This window comes from Hemicordylus capensis, chromosome 1 (genome assembly GCF_027244095.1).
Source record: "Hemicordylus capensis ecotype Gifberg chromosome 1, rHemCap1.1.pri, whole genome shotgun sequence".
Taxonomy (NCBI): Eukaryota; Metazoa; Chordata; class Lepidosauria; order Squamata; family Cordylidae; genus Hemicordylus; species Hemicordylus capensis.
In genome coordinates, this window is record NC_069657.1 from 126,606,637 (window position 1) to 126,625,447 (window position 18,811).

An 18,811-nucleotide genomic window follows, 5' to 3' on the forward strand; every position below is an offset into this window, starting at 1 on the left:
AACTTTTAAGGCTTTATAACTAAGCTTTTCTCAGCCTTTGGGGAGCCTTTCATAGTGTTGCCAGCCACACACTTTCAAGAATTGTGAATCAGTTTCTATTTTTTCATAGTGGGATTAGTTAAATCTGGGGTCTATGACTCATGGCTCCTGAGTTGTGTGCAGCTTTTGGAGTATATGCTATCTCTATTTATCTTTGTACCTTGACTTACCCATAACATCTGTACTATTTCTTTACACTTGTAAATGTGCTATTTTATATATACAATGTGACCGAGTCAGAACTCCACAGCCAGAAGCCAGTCACAACTGCAGCAAGCACTCTAAAGGAAACACCAGAGGAGGAAGGAAAGGAGAGAAGTAATGCTGCTTTGAAGCAGAGAGAGGCAGCTGGAAAGTTTATTGCTGTCAAAGCTCGAGGTCCAGTTTGAGCAGCCTAGCAGTGGTCCGGTTTGAGCAATGTGGGGCTGGTTCTATCAACTCAAACTTTAGAAATAGAATAGAGAAAATAAGCTCAAACGTGGAGTAGAGATGACAAAGGGAGAAAGGTAGAAGATGAACATTGAGGATTTTGAAACTGAAAGTGACTGGAACACACAAAAATAATAAGCATATAGTTATTAAACTGTTTTGGTAATGAGTGACAAACAGAAAAGAAGGGTGAGCTGAATTTGATTCCACCATGTATTTTTCTCTCTCTCTTGCTTATGTCAATCACAATTAATATTGATTAGTTTGTGAGTATGTACATTATACTTGTGTGATGAGGTTCTAAAAATGTCTTTGTGAAAGACAAAAACAAAAAAATGCTGTGCTATGAACGATTGCACATCCCTGTGCAAAATATAAGTATTGCTGTACAGTAGCTTGAAGACTGGCAAAAGTATGCTTTTCTGCCCTTCCCTTCCCAGCTTGGTCTTTGGAATTGACTGACTGATTCAAAACAAATATGACAAATTGAACAAAGTTTCTTTTATCGGTTGACAGTTGCAATACCTTATTTACCCAAATAAGATCAATATTACCCCAATAAGGTAAATATGATGACACTGAATTTAAGACAACCTCCTTAAAATAGAAGTTAAATACAGCTTATCTTCATTTTCTCAAATGGATCAGGGCTCTGAATTTAAGATGATCCCCCCATTTCTAACATCAAAGAACTTGGGGAAAACCTAAGTCTTGGATTTAGATAAATGCAGTAGTAATCGTTCTTTTATTGCAGCCATAGGCCAAGCAGAAGTGACAATAAGACAGCCATTCAGAATTACAATAAATAGAGATAAATGCAGTAAAAGCACATCCAAACCATTCCTGGCCAAACGTTTCTTGAGGATCTTCAAGGAAGGCTCCTTTCTAGTGCAAACCCACACTTCTTAGCCTGTTATCTCTGGGTAGGTGAACAAACTTTCTTAAAATGCTTCCAGTAAGCTAACATCATATATCTATGTGTATGTTTCAGACTTAATGAATCAGCTCTGGAGAACCACCACTTGGAGAACGATGCTTTTTCAGACAAATCTGAAAGAGACAATATAGAAGAATCTGAGAATGAAATGCATGAGAATAACCGGAAGACAAACGAAAGTGAGAGCGATCAGTCTGAAATCCATGGAGAGTTGTCCCAGGAAAAGAAAGGGACAACCTACCTAGAGCAGAACTATGAAGAATTTGGGGAGGTAACGAATTTCTTTCTGTCCATAGAATCTATATATAGGCATACCCGTTGCTAATCCCATGTGTGGCAGCTCTCGCGAGTGTTCGCAAGCAAGCTGCTGGCAGGGGAAGAGGAAAGCGGCGCTGCCGGAGGTGAGGCGGGAAACAAAATGGTGGCGGAGGTGGATGACAAAGCAGCGGGGGGGGGATGGCGGCAGCGGGTGGGGAAGAAGGTGGCCAGGGGGGATGGGAAAGAAATTGGTGGCAGGGGTGGATGGGCAGAACTAGAGATGCTGATGCTCTGCCTCAGCTAGTTTCTTTTGTCATTTATCTGTCCATTGCTTTCAGCCTCCTACCATGGAAAACTCTTTGCAAGTGATGGTTTCCTTTCCAACTCTTCTGACTTTAACTTTCCTATAACAAGCAGCAGTGATTGCTACCACTTCCTTTGCATGTTCACAGGATTACTAATAGCTATAAACAGGCATTGTCTTAAGGAGCTGTGCACTGACAGAGCCTTTTGCCAGAGACAGCAGGAACGGAATTATCACTTCAAGAATATGTATTCTGGGCCAATTTACAATTCCTCATACTGACAGCAAATGTGAAGTATGGGAGCTTTTTGTCCGTATGACGTGCAATATGAGCTGTTTGAGTCATAATAGGCCAATGAACCACATTTTAATGGCTTATTAGGAACACAACATTATTTCTCACCCAAATTAATAACCTCATGGCAAGTGTTCATGTCCAATTAGGGGAGTCTGTTAGCCTTAAATTATTGTTACTTGTTATGGGAAGTCCTAGAGGAGGTCATGGAACTTAAATGAGAAGAATTGAATTAGTACATATAATTATGAACTGAGTTACAGTCCCGCATGATACTGCTATGTATGAATATTGACTGATCTACAGATATAATCTATTGCTAGGCAACCCTTGCTATAAATAGGATTGGCTAGTGATTCTGCAAAATTTTTGGTTCACAAGATACTTGTGAACAGATTTCAAAGTTGATGGCATCTATGGTTTCTGAAGTAGGATGAAATAGGAGAAACGAAGAGAGGAATTGCAAGCAAAGACAATGTTAGACCAGTAGTCACCTTAGTAAATGTTTGGGTGTCACTAGAGTATGCCATAGAACAAATCTATGTCATTTTTAAAGATTTTAGATTTTCTTTTCTCACTGTTTTTCTCCTCCTGTGTACCAAAGTGTGCTATAAATAGCAAGATTTCTTGTGAATGTTTATGATGGAGAATTACTAGCAGCTGTTTGAAAAATCAAGTTTATCCACCTTTTGAAGCATATAACTCAAATTTTAAATTATTATTATTGACTTCTGTTCACTGTTCGGTGGAGAATAACAATGTTCTGAAACTTGGAAAGCTGTTTGCCCTTGTTATAATTGTAAAATTGTGAAGTGTGTTTTGGGTTTTCCTCACTGCTACTTTGTAGACAAATGACAAACATCCAAGTCTGATCTTGTGATCTTGCTTGAAAAATATTATTACTATGAATATTTATACACCTCTCTTAAACCAAAGTTCACAAAGTGGTTTACCTGGAAAAATAAATACATAAATAAGATGGTCTCCTGTCCCCAAAAGGAACTCACAATCTAAAAATAAACATAAGGCAGATAGCAGCAGCAGCCACCGCCAATGAAGGGATGTTGTTCTGGGGTTGGACAGGGCCATTTGCTCTCCCGCTGCTAAATATAAGAGAATTGCCTCTTTAAGGTTCCTCATGTTCAGTTTGCAGGGTAGACATTAGGTAACTTACCACAATTATCATCTTAGTTATTATATGTGTGTGTGTATACACACATGTGCACACACACGTATATATAAACACATTCTTATTTCAGTGCTGGAGATCTATAAGAATTAACCATTCAAAGTGTAATTTTGTGCTTGGAGCACTTGATTGATAATGCTGGAAAGACTATATTTTCAATATATGTGTTGGACCAAGATGTATGCCCCTGTAAACTTGGTAAATCCATCTGATGAAAGTCCTGTCAGATCAATACACATCATAGCTTATAGCACAACTGCAATAGTTTTTGTCTAATGGCTTCTATTACCCAAGGAGGATCAAGCTTAGGGACGTTGTGCATCTCTGGCACAAAACAGATTGTAACTAATAAAAATCAATAGAAAGAAAAATGTTTCATTGTTCCTCACTTTTCTTTTTATTAAACTATGCTTGGCTGTAGTACATGGTACTAAATCCTCTCGGTGAACTTGCTCTGGAAGCAGTGTAGCACAGGCCAAAATCATTGTACCAGAGAGGCAGGGTTGGCTTTTCCTTGAGGCTCAATGAGGTGGCTGCCTCAGGCGGTGGGATACCGCTCTGCCTCATGTGCTTTGCAGAGACTGCAAGGATTGGATTATGGGCTCCTGAGCTGACCCTTTAAGACTACAAGGCAAGACCCTACTTGTAATCTCCCTCATCATCCCATGTTCCTTGAAAAGCCTACAAGGGTTGGATTGGGAGCCCTCAGCTTGGCAAGGAACGTGGCTCCTCATCCCCTTAAAGACTGAAGGGGGCTTGGCAAGGAAGCATTTGGAGCCACACCTCAGATGCCCAAGGTTCTTGGGCCATCCCAGAAGAGATGTATATCCCTGTCAGTTTCCTGTCAGTATCTCTGATGTATGTTCTTGTTTTGGGACATTCCTCCATTTCTACAATCTAAACTTTTTTTTTTTTTGGCAGGGAGAATTAGGGAGGGCTGGCATTGGCACAAGCCACTCTTGGGCAGCTACCCAGGGTCCTGGCCTCCTGGGGAGTACTGGGCCCAGCCAGCAAGCAGTGGCTGCTTGCTGGGTGGATCATCCTCCCCTTCCTGTGTCTGCCATACTTTTTCTTCTACAGCTTCCCATCTAGTATCATGGCACTATGTGGGCATTGTAGGAAGAAGACATGTTCAGTATTAGGGGTTGACTATCGCTACTGCTGTCTCGCTGAGAATGAAAGAAAGCTGCAGCTGCCGCCATGATTTGGAGAAGTAAGTTCACCAGAGGTCACTCTCCTGAGGACACGCTTAAACCTAGCTCTGGTCCTGAAATTAGCAGGGAGCAATAGATGACTTATTTAGCATTTGCCTTGTCCACACCCACCCTGCTATTTCTGTTACATTGTATAATCCCTTTACTTCTAAAGCAACAGCTGACAACATACAGGCTTCTTGTACTTTCTCCTTAGTTGGATTTTGGGTTCTAACTTCAGCAGTACAGATCTCTGCTGAATGTTGCATGTAGGAAACACGCACAAATATAATCTGAGAACAAATAATGGTGCATTACTTGACCTGTAAAAGTTATTCAGATTTGACCTGTGAAAGGTGTTCAGATTTTACAGGTTGTGCTTATCCCAGTTCTGCTGCTCACATGAGTCCTGTTCAGACTCTGTGTGTGTGTGTGTGTGTGTGTGTGTGTGTGTGTGTGTGTGTGTGTGTTAAAGGTGGTAGGGAGTGGGGCAGTGTACATGAGAACAGTGTCCCAAGGAGCCACAGCCTGCTGATCATGAAAATAGCTGTGATGGCACTTACAGTGTTTGCTTTTTCAGATGAACGCCATAACTGTGAAGAGCACCGGGGGAGGGGGAACTTGCATCAGTGCTTTGCATCTGTTTTTGTGTACACTGTATTTTTTTTATTTATTAAAATTTTGAACAGGGCTGTAGACATTTTCCAGGAAGTCCTTCATTGCATGATCACAGGAAGCAGTCCATGTAATACATGATGATGATCTGAGTTTTTTTAGCGTTTAAGAATTTATATGGACATATAAGGAAGACTGCACTGATAATGTAATGTGGGAAGTGATTATTTATAATATGGTTCCTATATAATATGATAATGCAAAAATAATGATGCAGAAATCACCTTTAAGAATACTCTTTCTTCCTGTGCAAGAAATGTTTTCTCACCTGGTGAACTAGACCAGTTTGTGCCTAGTGGCATCTTTTGGTGTGCAACTATCATAACTCCTGCATTTCCATTTAATGCAGACTCTGTCTAATCCAACGGTTGTTTTTCTTCAGACGGGTGAATCCTCCCAAACAGAAACGGTGTCTGATGAAAACAAGAGCTTGATGTGGATTCTTCTGAAGCAGCTACGCCCTGGCATGGACTTGTCTCGTGTGGTTCTGCCCACTTTCATCTTAGAGCCACGCTCCTTCCTCAACAAGCTTTCGGATTATTACTACCACGCCGACCTACTTTCCCAGTAAGCAGCACTTGCAAACTTTTCATTGATGCACTGCACATCTGTGCACAGATGAGCAAGAGCATTAATCTAGTTATTAGTCTGGGACATTTGTACTATTGAAAGGTCTCCCTGATAATACGAGTCTCTCAAAGTTAATCAGTGGGCACTATAAATCAGGCCAGGAAACAGCGCCATTGACCTTTTAACATAAATAATGCATGCAAGGAGTGAGGAAAGCAAAGAAAACAGGGCAATGCCCCCCACCCAGCCCTTTAGTATGCTTTATACTACATTCAATCCTGCCAAATGTTAATCGGCAATAATTGCACTAACTCACCTACTACTAGTGTGCAGGTGTTGAGATTTATGGAGAAGAGAGTACAAACACCTAGAAAAGGTAGATTCTGGAGTGTGTGTTGTGCTGCTACCCCCATACTACCATCCATATATATATATATTTTCATATTCATTCATCTTTGCTGGGGACACAAGTAGGAGCACCTATTTTTAAAGACTTCTTGGAGAGACTGGCTAAGACACTTCTGTTTCTCTCCTACAAAATGAGGCATGCTGTGAAATGAGGATGGTTTAATGTGCATGGGCAGGATTGCAGGGTAGTGGGCTTTAGTGCCTTTTTAGAAAGGCATTATTTGAAGGATTTTTGATGATTTTTAAAAATTGGGTGAGAGGCACAAACTCAGCATTCTTGCTATTATATGATCTCCAATGAATTTCAGTGCAGCTTGTGTAGGAGCTTTGCCTTGCCCTGCACACTAATCCTATTTGAATGAGTGGGAGATGTGCAGGGGCGTAGGTAGGGGAGAGGGGGTCTGTGTTCATCTCTCTCCCCAGCAGCCCTTTGGAGGGAGGGAAATAATGAAGAACATAGGGAGGGGTGGAGCTGGGGGCCTTCGGGAGCTGAGGCCCCCGGGTTCTTTGAACCCATCTGCTCAATTATAGCTACACCCCTGGAGATGTGGAATAGTAACTTTCACTGTTTTTTGTCTTAAGTAGTTGTAGTACCAATTATGAGGCTCTGTTCTAAGTGTTTGTACTGGTGTAGAATTCTACATAGCCCTATTTTCTTAATGGAATCGCCTATATAAAACACTGCTTATAAACCTCTAAAATGACAGCCCTATTCAGACATTGCATGGTGCAGTATGTGCATACAGTATCTGTACAAATGTACATGTGTTTGTGTGAATGACTTTGCATGCATTCATTTTAAAAGTGAACCTTGGTACAGACCCCTCAAATGCAGGGTAGAGACTACTGTACATGCACTGAACATGAAGTGTGCCAAAAAGAGAGACTGAAGAGATCAATGTACACAGTGTTGGAGGTGCCTATAATCCCCTGCTAACCAGGCAAAGATACCCCTTTTAAAGTGATGGCTCTCTTTTATTTAGCAGGGGAGAGAAACTGTCAATTTTCAGTTGCAACACAGGATCTCTCCAGTGGCTGTTGCTAATGGGAAGAGAGCTGGTCTTGTGGTAGCAAGCATGACTTGTCCCCTTAAGCTAAGTAGGATCCACCCTGGTTATATATGAAAGGGAGACTAGAAGTGTGAGCACTGTAAGATATTCCCCTCGGGGGATGGAGCCGCTCTGGGAAGAGCATCTAGGCTCCAAGTTCCTTCCCAGGCATCTCCAAGATAGGGCTGAGAGAAGTTCCTACCTGCAACCTTGGAGAAGCCGCTGCCAGTCTGTGTAGACAATACTGAGCAAGATGGACCTATGGTCTGACTCAGTATATGGCAGCTTCCTATGTTCCTATGTAATATGTGTAGATTGTGAGCCCCTTTGGGGCAAGAAACCATCTTCTCATTCCTTTAGCTTTGTAAACTGCATTGGGAACTTTATTTGAAAAGTGGTGTATAAACAATAGTATAATAGTAGTCGCTATAATATCCCATGTGAAAATGTTAGTTGAAGGTTTCCATATTCTGCTCTTGTTGATTCTTTTTGGTTCTGATAGGATTTCATGGTGGTCATATTTCACCATGCCATAGTGGAAATTTATGCCCATACCAAAACTGCCTATTATTTCTTTTCCTGCAGAGCCGTTCTTGAAGAAGATCCATATTGTCGCATCAAGCAAGTCTTGAGATGGTACCTGTCAGGCTTTTATAAGAAGCCAAAGGTAATATACAATTCTTGAATTATATTTGTACTCAGTTGTGCTTATCTTGTTTATCTAAGATAGTCATTCAGCTGATTAAAAATTGGCATTGCAGACCTGCAAACTTTCCAGAAGTACTTCATTTGGTCAGAGTAATTATTGATTAATGTGCCTTTTTAAATGGCTCCTAAATACAGTTTCCAGCAGGTTAAAAATCCAAATATAAATTAGCCTGAGCTCCATCTTTTAAGAAGGTTCACTTGTGAGAGTTTAGTTAACAGGGTCAGTCTTTAAGTGGTATGAAATGCCATGGTGTTTGCAGGGGTGGGGGGAGTAGAAAGTATGAGGCACTCTGCCTGTTCCCACCACAATATTCCCACCACACACTTTTTCTGTGTTGCTCAATTACTTTAGATACTCCTAGAAGTAAATACTGCTACCCAGGAGAACATAGAAAAGCCTTGCTGAATCAGATCCAAGGCCCATCTAGTCCAGCATTCTGTTTCCCACAGTGGTCCACCAGATGCCTCTGGGAAGCCCACAGGCAAGAGCTAAAGGGATGCCTCCTCTGCTGCTGTTGCATCCCTGCAATTGTTGTTCAAAGGCATCCTGCCTCTGAGTCTGGAGGTAGCCTCTAGTTATTAAGACTAGCAGGCATTGATAGACTTATCATCCTTGAACATCCCTTTTTAAAGCCATCCAAGGTGGTGGCCATCACCACATCATGTGGCTGAGAACTCCATCGATTTAAGTACTCAGTTTTGTCAGTCCTAAATTTCATAGGATGATCCCTGGTTCGGGGTGTGTGTGTGTGGTCGGACATGTGGACCAGTCCTGATCCCTCGAACAGAAATCCCCAGAGGTTGTGTACCACAACTCCCAGCACCGCCAGCTGCAATGGCCTCTGGCTGGGGGTGATGGGAGTTGTGGTCCGCAGCCTCTGGGGTTCCCTGTTAGAGGGAACACTGAATTGTGGACTTGGGAGGAAGGGAAGGCCACGTCTGGGTTTAATCCGAATCACTCGCTTCCCAGTCAGTAGGTCAGTGGGGGTCAGTTCTCAAGAGAGGAGAGCTGGTCTGGTGGTAGCAAAGCATGACTTGTTCCCTTAGCTAAGCAGGGTCCGCCCTGGTTGCATATGAATGAGAGACTAGAAGTCTGAGCACTGTAAAATATTTGCCTTGTGGGATGGAGCTGCTCTGGGAAGAGCAGAAGGTCCCAAGTTCCCTCCCTGGCAGCATTTCCAAGATAGAGATGAGAGAGATTCCTCCCCACAACCTTGGAGAAGCCGCTGCCAGTCTGTGTAGACAATATTGAGCTAGCTAGACCAATGGTCTGACTCAATATATGGCAGCTTCCTAAGTTCCTATGTGTGTGTGAGAGAGAGAAATTCTGTGTATCTACTTTCTCCTCACCATGCATAATTTTATAGACCTCTATTGTGTCTATAGCTACAATTAAACAAGAGGTGGGGGGCAGGGGATGTCCTTGGGCCCATGAGGTGTCATTTGAGTATCTTGCTGAGTATCTTATTGGGCTCAAGACAACATGGCACCTGGTAGGCAAGTCATTTGTCTTTCCCTGCATTGTTCTAATTAAAGCAGGGGAGGATCAAACAAATCTATTTACTGCAGTGAGAGTGGCACCACATCTCTGCCACGAGATGTGGTGACAGCCAACAATGTAGATGGCTTTAAGAGGGGTTTGGATAACTTCATGGAGGAGAGGTCTGTCAACAGTGGCCTACAGCCCTCTAGTCGGAGGGCTGTAGGCCACCTCCAGCCTCAAAGGCAGGATGCTTCTGAGCACCAGTTGCAGGGGACTAACAGCAGGAGGGAGGGCATGCCCTCAACTCCTGCCTGTGGCTTCCAGCGGCATCTGGTGGGCCACTGGGCGAAACAGGATGCTGGACTAGATGGGCCTTGGGCCTGATCCAGCAGGGCTGTTCTTAGTGGAGAGCTCAAGAGAAGGAAATGGTAGTAGAATATTAGGGAACAAACCAGATGCAGACATGTTCAAACCTTTACACAAGGGATGGGGCACTGATCTATTTGTATTCCATTGATGTTTGGGAAGAGATGGCATTCTGGCCCAATTAACATGTAGACTAGGAGGGTTTTGAGAGGACTTGGCAATAATTCATCCTCTCTGAAGTAGCCCAGCTCACAGTTTGAGAATCATTGATGTTTAAAGTCTAAATGGTGTGCTACATTATATCTTAACGGCATAGGCCCCCTTTTAGCTCCAGTCATGAGTTAGTGGTCCCAGATGGAGACTACTGTTCCCTCTAACAGGGATTCTCAGATGTTGTTCACTACAACTCCAAGCATCCCTAGCTGCAATGGCCTTTGGCTGGGGATTATGGGAGTTATTCCCAACAACATCTGGGAATCTCTGTTAGAGGGAACACTGATGGAGACCTGCAAAATAGTATTCAACTAGATGAAGTGGGGCTGGGATGAACATTGTGATATGGATTCCTATCTCCATCCACATTGGCTACACACTCAGGGTCAAACTACATGTGCCATTTAAGTGCATCTTTGCCTTTCTGTCTTTTGATAAGAGTCACAGGGGCTTCAATCTAGATTGGGATAATGGTGAAGGGAATGTAACCCTTTTCCCACACTGAAGTCCCAATGAAAATCCCCACCCCACGCCTCTGTTTGACCTGGAGGGAAACAGCTATGGGTGCAAATAAGAGCTTTGGTGTGGGGGGAATTCTGTGAGGGCATCGATCTATATTTCTGGTCTGGATTGTGAGGGGATATGACTGTTATTTTAATAAAGGGAAAAAGACACATTTCACATGTAGTTTGACCCTGAGAATCCTACTTCAGCACTTGAAATCCCTTCCTTGGCTTACGACAGTAACATTTGTAGTTTGTGTTTACTTATAATTATATGAGTGTTAATTATCTTCTCTCTTACAGGGAATTAAAAAGCCATACAATCCCATTTTGGGAGAGACATTTCGTTGCTGTTGGTTTCACCCACAGACTAACAGTCACACGTTTTACATAGCAGAACAGGTAAATATGAGCTTCTGCATGCATTGGAACTAAGCTGAATATTTGTACTGTGTAGCACCTGAAAAGCAAAAGAGAGATGCATGCAATTTTACCTTGCCTTCTTCCCTTGCAGGTTTCTCATCACCCTCCTGTATCAGCCTTTCATGTCAGTAACAGGAAGGATGGGTTCTGTATTACTGGCAGCATTTTAGCCAAATCTAAGTTTTATGGTAAGACATCGGGGTCAAACAGTAATATGGTGGAGATAATTTCCCCTGTAGTTAGTTTATAATTCTGCCTTTGTTTCTGAATAGGGGTGTGCACGGACAGTAGGCCACAAACCCGGCCAGTTTGAGTGGTTCTGACACGAACCGCTTTGAACCTGTTTGAGCCAGTTTGTCAACTTGACTGGCCCAGCCGATGGGTTCGACCAAACCAGTTCAGGGACCCACAGTTTGCTTCTAATTTGGACTGAATAGCTGCAGCCGGTCTGTGCACACCCGTACTTCTGAAGGCTGAAAAGAACAAAACTAAAATATTCCGTAAGCTACTTGAGTGGCACATCCTGAGATGCTAACTTAGAGTGAAGACAGACATATCATTTTGAGAGCAATCAGGGCAGTTTGAAAGAGCCCATGCCATATTAAATAGAAGTGTAACATTTTCTATCCCAGGACAAGCTTTAAAAAAAAAAAAAAACCCTGCAGATTTTCAGCATGGTTCAGTTTGACACAGGTTAAAAATGGCCATTGAAACTGCTTAGCACCTGTAATACTCTCCAGGATCATAGCTAGGGGAGAGGGGACCCGTGTTCAGCCCTCTCTCTGGAGGCCCCCCAGAGTGAGGGAGATAATGAAGAAAATAGGGAGGGGTGGAGCTGGGGGGCCCTCAGGAGCTGGGGGCCCGGGTTCTTTGAACCTTTTTGCTCAATTATAGCTACATCCCTGATACCATCAACAAACAACCTCTTTTTCCCAATCCCAGGATCAGTTTTATGTTAGAGAGCTTGGAGGGGAGATTTCTTTATCTACCCCAGTTGCAGTGGAAGTTCACAGGCAAGGAGAGCACTGCTAATTAATATTGTCTGGAGACAAAGTTCTAAATAAAGTAGTTTATTTAGGAAGTCCATCAGGGAGAGAGATAAGGCCTACATGCCTGATTGCTTGCTACATACAGGAAGAGAGGAAAGGAGAAGAAGGAAGTCTCCTCCCTCTCTTTCTCTCTCCCCAGGTGAGAGAATGAAACTTGAGACTATCAGACTACCAAAGGGGAATCAAAGTAGGGAAAGTGTAATTGGAGAGGGGATTCCCTTGCTCACTATCTATACCCTTAGTGCCCCTAGTGGTCAATAGGGTTGTTGGTGCTAAGAGTTGATGCCATCAGGAGCTGCATCTCCAACATTTTATAACTTTAAACATTGCTGTTTTAATAAGGTAAATAACTGCATGTATATCTAAAGGTATGCCCCTTTAAAAAAGCTTCATTTTAAGAAAAGGTGGGCAACCTGCCTCAAGCATGAGGAGAGAGACCGACAAGATTTGACAGCTGAATCAGCAACTGACTTGCAGTGTACATATGTATACAGCAGAGGTGCACAACTCTGGCCCTCCAGCTCTTGGGCTGCAATTCCCATAATTCCTGACTCTTGGCCACTGTGGCTGGGGATGATGGGAATTGTAGCCCAGCTGGAGGGCTGAAGTGATGCAGCCCTGGTATAACACAAGTTTCAAAGCTAGGACCACACCCCAGGGTGAAGGATTCGCTCTGCCTTTGTTAAAATGTTACATCTGCCTTCACTCTAAAAGCGTGGTTGACATATTGAGTTATCCTCTTAGGGTGGGGGGAAGTCAGGCTTCCCTAGAGGGCATTCATGTACAAAAATATTCTGAACCTATATCCCTTGTTGGTCTGCCGTCACAAAACAGCATCTTAACCTGCTGCTGCTTGCGTCTTTCTCCAGCAGCAAAGCCTCGGCCTCTCAGCAGGAGGAGACTAAGCCTGTTTCTTGCTGCTGGGTGGGGAAGTCTCGCAATCCAAATAGCCCTGCTGCACAGGAGGAAAGGAATACAGTTATTCCTCACTGATGTGTCAATGAGGCTTTTAAGCACCACATTTTCCTGGCCCCTCCCATCCACAAAATGAAAAGAATTGGGACAGTGGGAGTGGTGAGGTGGGACGGATAAAGAGGAGAGCCAGTGAGGTGGCTGCGGTGGTGGGCAGGAAGCAGCGGCTGCCACCCCCTGGTAAACTGCTCTCTGAGGCAACTGCCTGTTACTTCATGGTGGGCCAGCCCTCCTTGGGCTTCCATTTCTGTATTTCACTGCCCGGTTTTTATAGGGAAAAGCATGTGTCCTCATCTATAGTAGTCTTTTGAGACTGGGGCATGCATGCATATGGTATGTATGTATTTATAAAATGTGTACCTCCGTATCTACAGGCAATTCGCTTTCAGCATTATTGGATGGACAAGCCAAGCTTACATTTCTAAGCAGTGGGGAGGAGTACATCATTACAATGCCGTATGCCCACTGTAAAGGTGAGATATTACTGGAATTCTGCAGGGGGATGGAGAAGACATAGGTCTTCTGTCCTTTCCCAACTTTGGTTCTTTTCTCCCAAAGTGAGAACTCAGAATTCAATCCCTACCAACTCTCTGTAGATCAGATGCGAGCAGCAGGCATGTGACAATTCATTTTGTTCTTACTGTAGCCCCAAGGTTCAGACTCGGTCTGGAACAATTCCCAGAATGGGGATTGGGTGGGGTTGGGGGGTAGAACTAGTTGTAATTACCTGCCACACTCCATGAGTCATACATTGACCTATATAAGACTACAAATCTATAGCAAAGTTAATGCAGATCAAGGGTTCTAAAATCAATTCAAAAATTTCTACACCAAAGCAACACAAAGATAACATTCAAATGATTTAATTAAGATAAGCAAAGCTTATCTTAGTTGTGAGGCCCAATCTTATGCGTCTTTGCCTAGAAGTAATACCGGCACCATTACTTTTCTCAGACTCTGCCTGTAAATTTGAAATGTTAATGCGTTTAGACAGAGCTGACCTCTTACAAAGATTATGCTAAACTTCAGAGTCCAGTCCTGCGCCTCTTTACTCAGAAATGCGTGGCTGAGACACCACCTTTCTTTGCTTGTGCTGGGTTGTGTATGTTCTTCCTATTGCCTGATTGTCTTTGCACTAGGATGATCTTCATGGGCCAGATCCAGAATGAGGTTGGCAGTAGCAAGAAAGAGTCCCAGTAGCTGCTGTTGTGCCTACCTTCTGCCCACAAATCTATGAAATAAATATGCCAGGGGAGGAATAAGAGACAGGATCCAAGCAGCTGTTCCTATTCCTGTTTGCCTGTGGCACACTGCTTCTCAATCAGTGCCATGCTCCTTGCCTTTGCCTTTTGCTCCTCATCAAATTCAAATAAGAGGAGGAGCAAAGCATGATGCTCATCAATTAAGCATACAACATCATGGAAGTAGCAGGAGCTAAAATGGCTCTCAGCAATCAGTGTTTTGAGCACCAGAGAGCCAGGATGGTTATGGCCAGAGCCAGGGGTAGTCAGGATGGTTGTGGTTGGTCTATTGTTGGATTGTGATCCCACCCACCCCTGCTATAGATTACCAATGGTACTGTATGTCTTCCTAAAATTCTGTATGAAGGTTGCATCCTTTTTATGCTTGTATAAAGTGTGCTGATTAATGCAACAGGGGGAGGAGGTTTCAGATTACATATTCATTTAAGAAATCAGGATTCTTTGATTGTATTTTATGCAAACCATGGTGAACAAGGATGGTTGAATTCAACAATATACATTGCCTCTGCAAACTTCATCTATTAAGAATATTTATATACAAATTTTCAACACAAAGCTCACAAAGCCATTTGTATAGCAGATAAGTGAAAGAATAGTTCCCTGTCCCAAAGTCTCTCGCACTCGCCAGTGCAAGATATGCTGTGCTGGAATGAATATGGACAGTTGCTCTCCCTCTGCTGTAAGAGAACCACCACTGGAAAAGCACTTCTCTGCCACTTACCTGTTTACAGTTGCATGTTCTCTGTTTCTAGGAATTCTATATGGTACTATGACAATGGAGCTTGGAGGGAAGGTTACCATTGACTGTGAGAAAAGCAATCACCGTGCAGAACTGGAATTCAAATTAAAGGTAACAAGCTTAATTCTATATTTGGAACTTACCTCCAGCACTCCAAATCTACCTTAAAAAAAATATTCCAGGATCCCCTTCCCTTTTTGTAATTTTAAATTATAGGGCTGCTCCTGCAAGCCATCCCATTGTCTGCAGTAATAATGTGCAGTGTATGTAAAAAGAAGTAGGAGAAATTGTAAATGAAATCCTGAGCTAGCCCAAATAAAGTTGTCTTAATAGCAACAGTGCAGGTTTATTTTTAGGATCTTGGGGTTGGAGTTTCTGGAGTTGCAGGGCAGGCTCTAAGCACCCATTTCTCATAGCTGTCTTGAACTGATGCACTCATAAGCCCTATTCAGGGGTTGTTAAAAACAAGGGATGCTGACCAGTGTGCTCTCTCAATTTTTCATCTGTGTGTAGAATGAGATTTTTTTCTGGGTGGCAGTATCAAGGCAGTGTGCGCAGAGTGGGGCCTTCCTGAGCAGGATGTAAAATTAACTGAGTGGACATTAAAAAATGTGTGAGCATGTGCACACCTTAGAGGAAACACTGATACTGACCACCATCCAGCACAGTCCTCTGGCAATGAAAGGAAGGCTGTAGATGCTCAAGAAGCCTTCATTGTCCCCCATTCTTTCCACAGCAGACTGAGTGTAAAAAAAGAAGAAGCACTGATCACTTGTATAAATATGTTCCTGAGGGTTGCACAGCTCTCAGGGACATATGTATACAAGTGAACAGGGCTTTTGGTGGGAGAGGAGAGATGCGAAAACCGTTCCTCCCTCCACACCCAGTCTACTACACCAAGAAGCCTTCAGCACACAGATGCTGGAGGCTTCTTGCAGGCAGGGCTGCTGCTAGGGGCGCTGGCACCCACCTGCAACCCATAAATTGGTTCCCCCTTCCCTCATCAGTATTAATGGAAAGATATACCCCCCCTTCCCCCAAACTCCTTTATGAACTCTCAGTTTGTTCACACGATGCTACTATTTTCCCTTCAGATCGAATGCTGTATTAAGAAAATTGCAGTGAAGGGGTGAATGCATAATCAGAATTAAAAACAAGTACTGAGCAGTAAATACTTAGCACCGTATGGACAGGCTGTCATAGACCAAGGGTTAATGTGATCAAAGCAAACACAATCAGTTGATTGATTGATTTTAATTTTTTTAAAGAGAGGTTTTTATAAAAACTAGTATTAAAATGAGAAAGCTATCCAGTAAGGATGTCCTTAGGAGTAAGACGGAGAAGGAAACTGTTGAAGCTGAAAAGGACTTGTGTTCAGCAAATGACATAGACTAATGAGCACTTGCTGATATGGCAGGTGACGGCTGAAGCAGGTCACCATGTTGCTCTTTTAGTTAACAATGGGAGCTAGTAAATACATCCTGCAATCTTAAAGTGTAGACACAGGGAGGGAGGGAGAGAGAGGCAGCAGATGGGGAACAATGGCTGTGTGTGAACAAGCAACCGTGAAAAAATATTGTGAAGAAAAAAGGTTGGAGTTGGGAACTCCCAGCATAGGGAACACCTTGATCATTTTCGATGCCCTTTTCAGACTTCTAGCACATTTTTTTTAAATGGTGCAAACAAAGCTTCACAGTATTTTACATATGGCTATACCATGCATTTATATGATAGCGTTAGCATACATTCTGTTTTGTTTTCAGTCTGTTTCCTAACAATGCCCTGATTTTCAATGTTCACTTTTGTGACACAGTAAGCTTACATTTTCAGTGAAGTTTCCATTATGAATTTTATAGAAATCATCTCACAGCCCTCTTTCATGCTATAATGAAGAGAAGACAGGTGTGTGTGTGGGGGGGGGTTGTGTGGAGCCAGCGTGGTGTAGTGGTTAGAGTGCTGGACTAGGACCGGGGAGACCCGAGTTCAAATCCTCATTCAGCCATGATACTAGCTGGGTGACTCTGGGCCGTCACTTCTCTCTCAGCCTAACCTACATCACAGGGTTGTTGTGTGGAAAAACTCAAGTATGTAGTACACCGCTCTGGGCTCCTTGGAGGAAGAGCGGGGTATAAATGTAATAATAATAATAATAATATAATTTTAACCTCTCAAACCAGCAGCAGATTTGTACATTGAAGGCAGCACAGCAGCACTCATTTTACTGCACACATACTCCACGTCCTTTGTCTGCTCTAGCCTCCCTGACTGTCCAGTCCATTCCTTCCCATCCACAAATGATATGCTGCCTGCCTAGCTGGCTCCCACATGAAGCACTGTGCAGGCGTGCACCGCCTGTTATGGCTGGACATTGGGTGGGAGAGTGGGAGAAGGAATCAGAGGAGCAGCAGCAAGATGGGCGCACACATGCGAGCAGCTGAGGTGGCTGCCGATCACAATCGGGGGCCTATCCAGAAAGGGAGGGCTGAAGCGCACACGGACTAGAGCAGCCAGAAGTGCACGCGTGAGCGGCAAGCTGAGGACAGGCTATGACGAGGGAAAGGTGCAGTGGGGTGGGGGATAGGAGCAGCACACGCCCTCCCAACATCGGCTCCCCCCTGTGAGGTGGTCCTCGCTTACTGTGTTGCGCCAGTCCTCCCTGCTGGTCCTCAGGCCTCCTTCTATTGGGCTGCTCTGGGTGTTGGCTGCTGCTGTAGTACTGTACAGTACCCCAGAGCGTGCCAACATGCTCAGAAGTCCTGCCCCCTGCTGTTCATGGTTAACAGTTTTTGCAGAGACAAATGCTGTACTTGTGGAGAGAGGTTTCCTGTGATGTTGTGATGCTGGGGCACCCCAGTTTCTGCATCACAGGAAGAAAATCTCCACTGGTACAGCGTTTGCCCCATGAACAGCAGGGGGGCAGGACTCCTGAGCATGTCAGCACAAGGGCAGATGTTCTGAGCATCCAATCAGAGATGCTTTATGCTTTATCCCCAGTTCTTACAACCCCTGACCAGGGCCACAGTAATCCAAACATTGCTGTCCAAAGCACAGGGTGTGAACTGAATTTGCTTGATCATGCATTAAATTACTATCTGTATGTTTGACAAAGAAGTCAGATGAGGACTTCACTATACACTCATCCAAATTGTGCAACTACTTGACCTGCAGTTTGACACACAACGGGGGCTTCTCCAAACTGATCCTTTACTGGCAGCTCTGGACATCCAGACCAGTTGAGTTTCATACCAACATTCTGGTCCACCCGGGGCCTTGGCTGGCCTCCAGCTTAATGTTGTTTCCTAGACTGAACTGTATTTTTCTTCTTCCTTCCAACAGCCCTTCTTTGGTGGCAGCACAAGCATTAATCAAGTATCTGGAAAGATTAAATTGGGAGAAGAAGTGCTGGCGAGCCTCGATGGACACTGGGTAAGAAATCATAATCTTCTTTGCTGACAGTCTAGCAATACATGCATGAATTGGAGCAGAGGAGATGTGGCAGTTGGGGACAGTGTTATTTTCTTGCTCTTAGAAATGGAACCTGATTTGAAACAAATTGCTTTGGGATAAAACAGATAATAACAGATTGAGCTCCGTTTGCTCAGACATAAATCTTTCTGTCCTGTTTTCCACTGCTGGCTCAAATTCTGATACCTTAGTTTGATTTCAGGCTAGCAAATGAGCCAGAGTAGTAGTGGGCAACAAGGAGATCAGGGTCTTCACTGGGAGCTGTCTGGATAATCTGCAGTA

General features: G+C 43.6%; 1 protein-coding gene across 5 annotated transcripts in view; it reads left to right on the top strand.

Annotated features, from left to right (window-relative positions):
- Positions 1 to 18,811, top strand: part of OSBPL5 (oxysterol binding protein like 5) — a 268,153-nt gene that overhangs the window by 236,387 nt on the left and 12,955 nt on the right. For all 5 annotated transcript variants that reach the window (XM_053283574.1, XM_053283575.1, XM_053283576.1 and 2 more), the window contains 8 exons: positions 1,460 to 1,676; positions 5,702 to 5,886; positions 7,932 to 8,013; positions 10,923 to 11,021; positions 11,134 to 11,230; positions 13,438 to 13,536; positions 15,078 to 15,175; positions 18,401 to 18,490. In XM_053283574.1, coding sequence (XP_053139549.1) covers positions 1,460 to 1,676; positions 5,702 to 5,886; positions 7,932 to 8,013; positions 10,923 to 11,021; positions 11,134 to 11,230; positions 13,438 to 13,536; positions 15,078 to 15,175; positions 18,401 to 18,490 — 967 coding nt within the window. The remainder of the gene's footprint in view (positions 1 to 1,459; positions 1,677 to 5,701; positions 5,887 to 7,931; positions 8,014 to 10,922; positions 11,022 to 11,133; positions 11,231 to 13,437; positions 13,537 to 15,077; positions 15,176 to 18,400; positions 18,491 to 18,811) is intronic.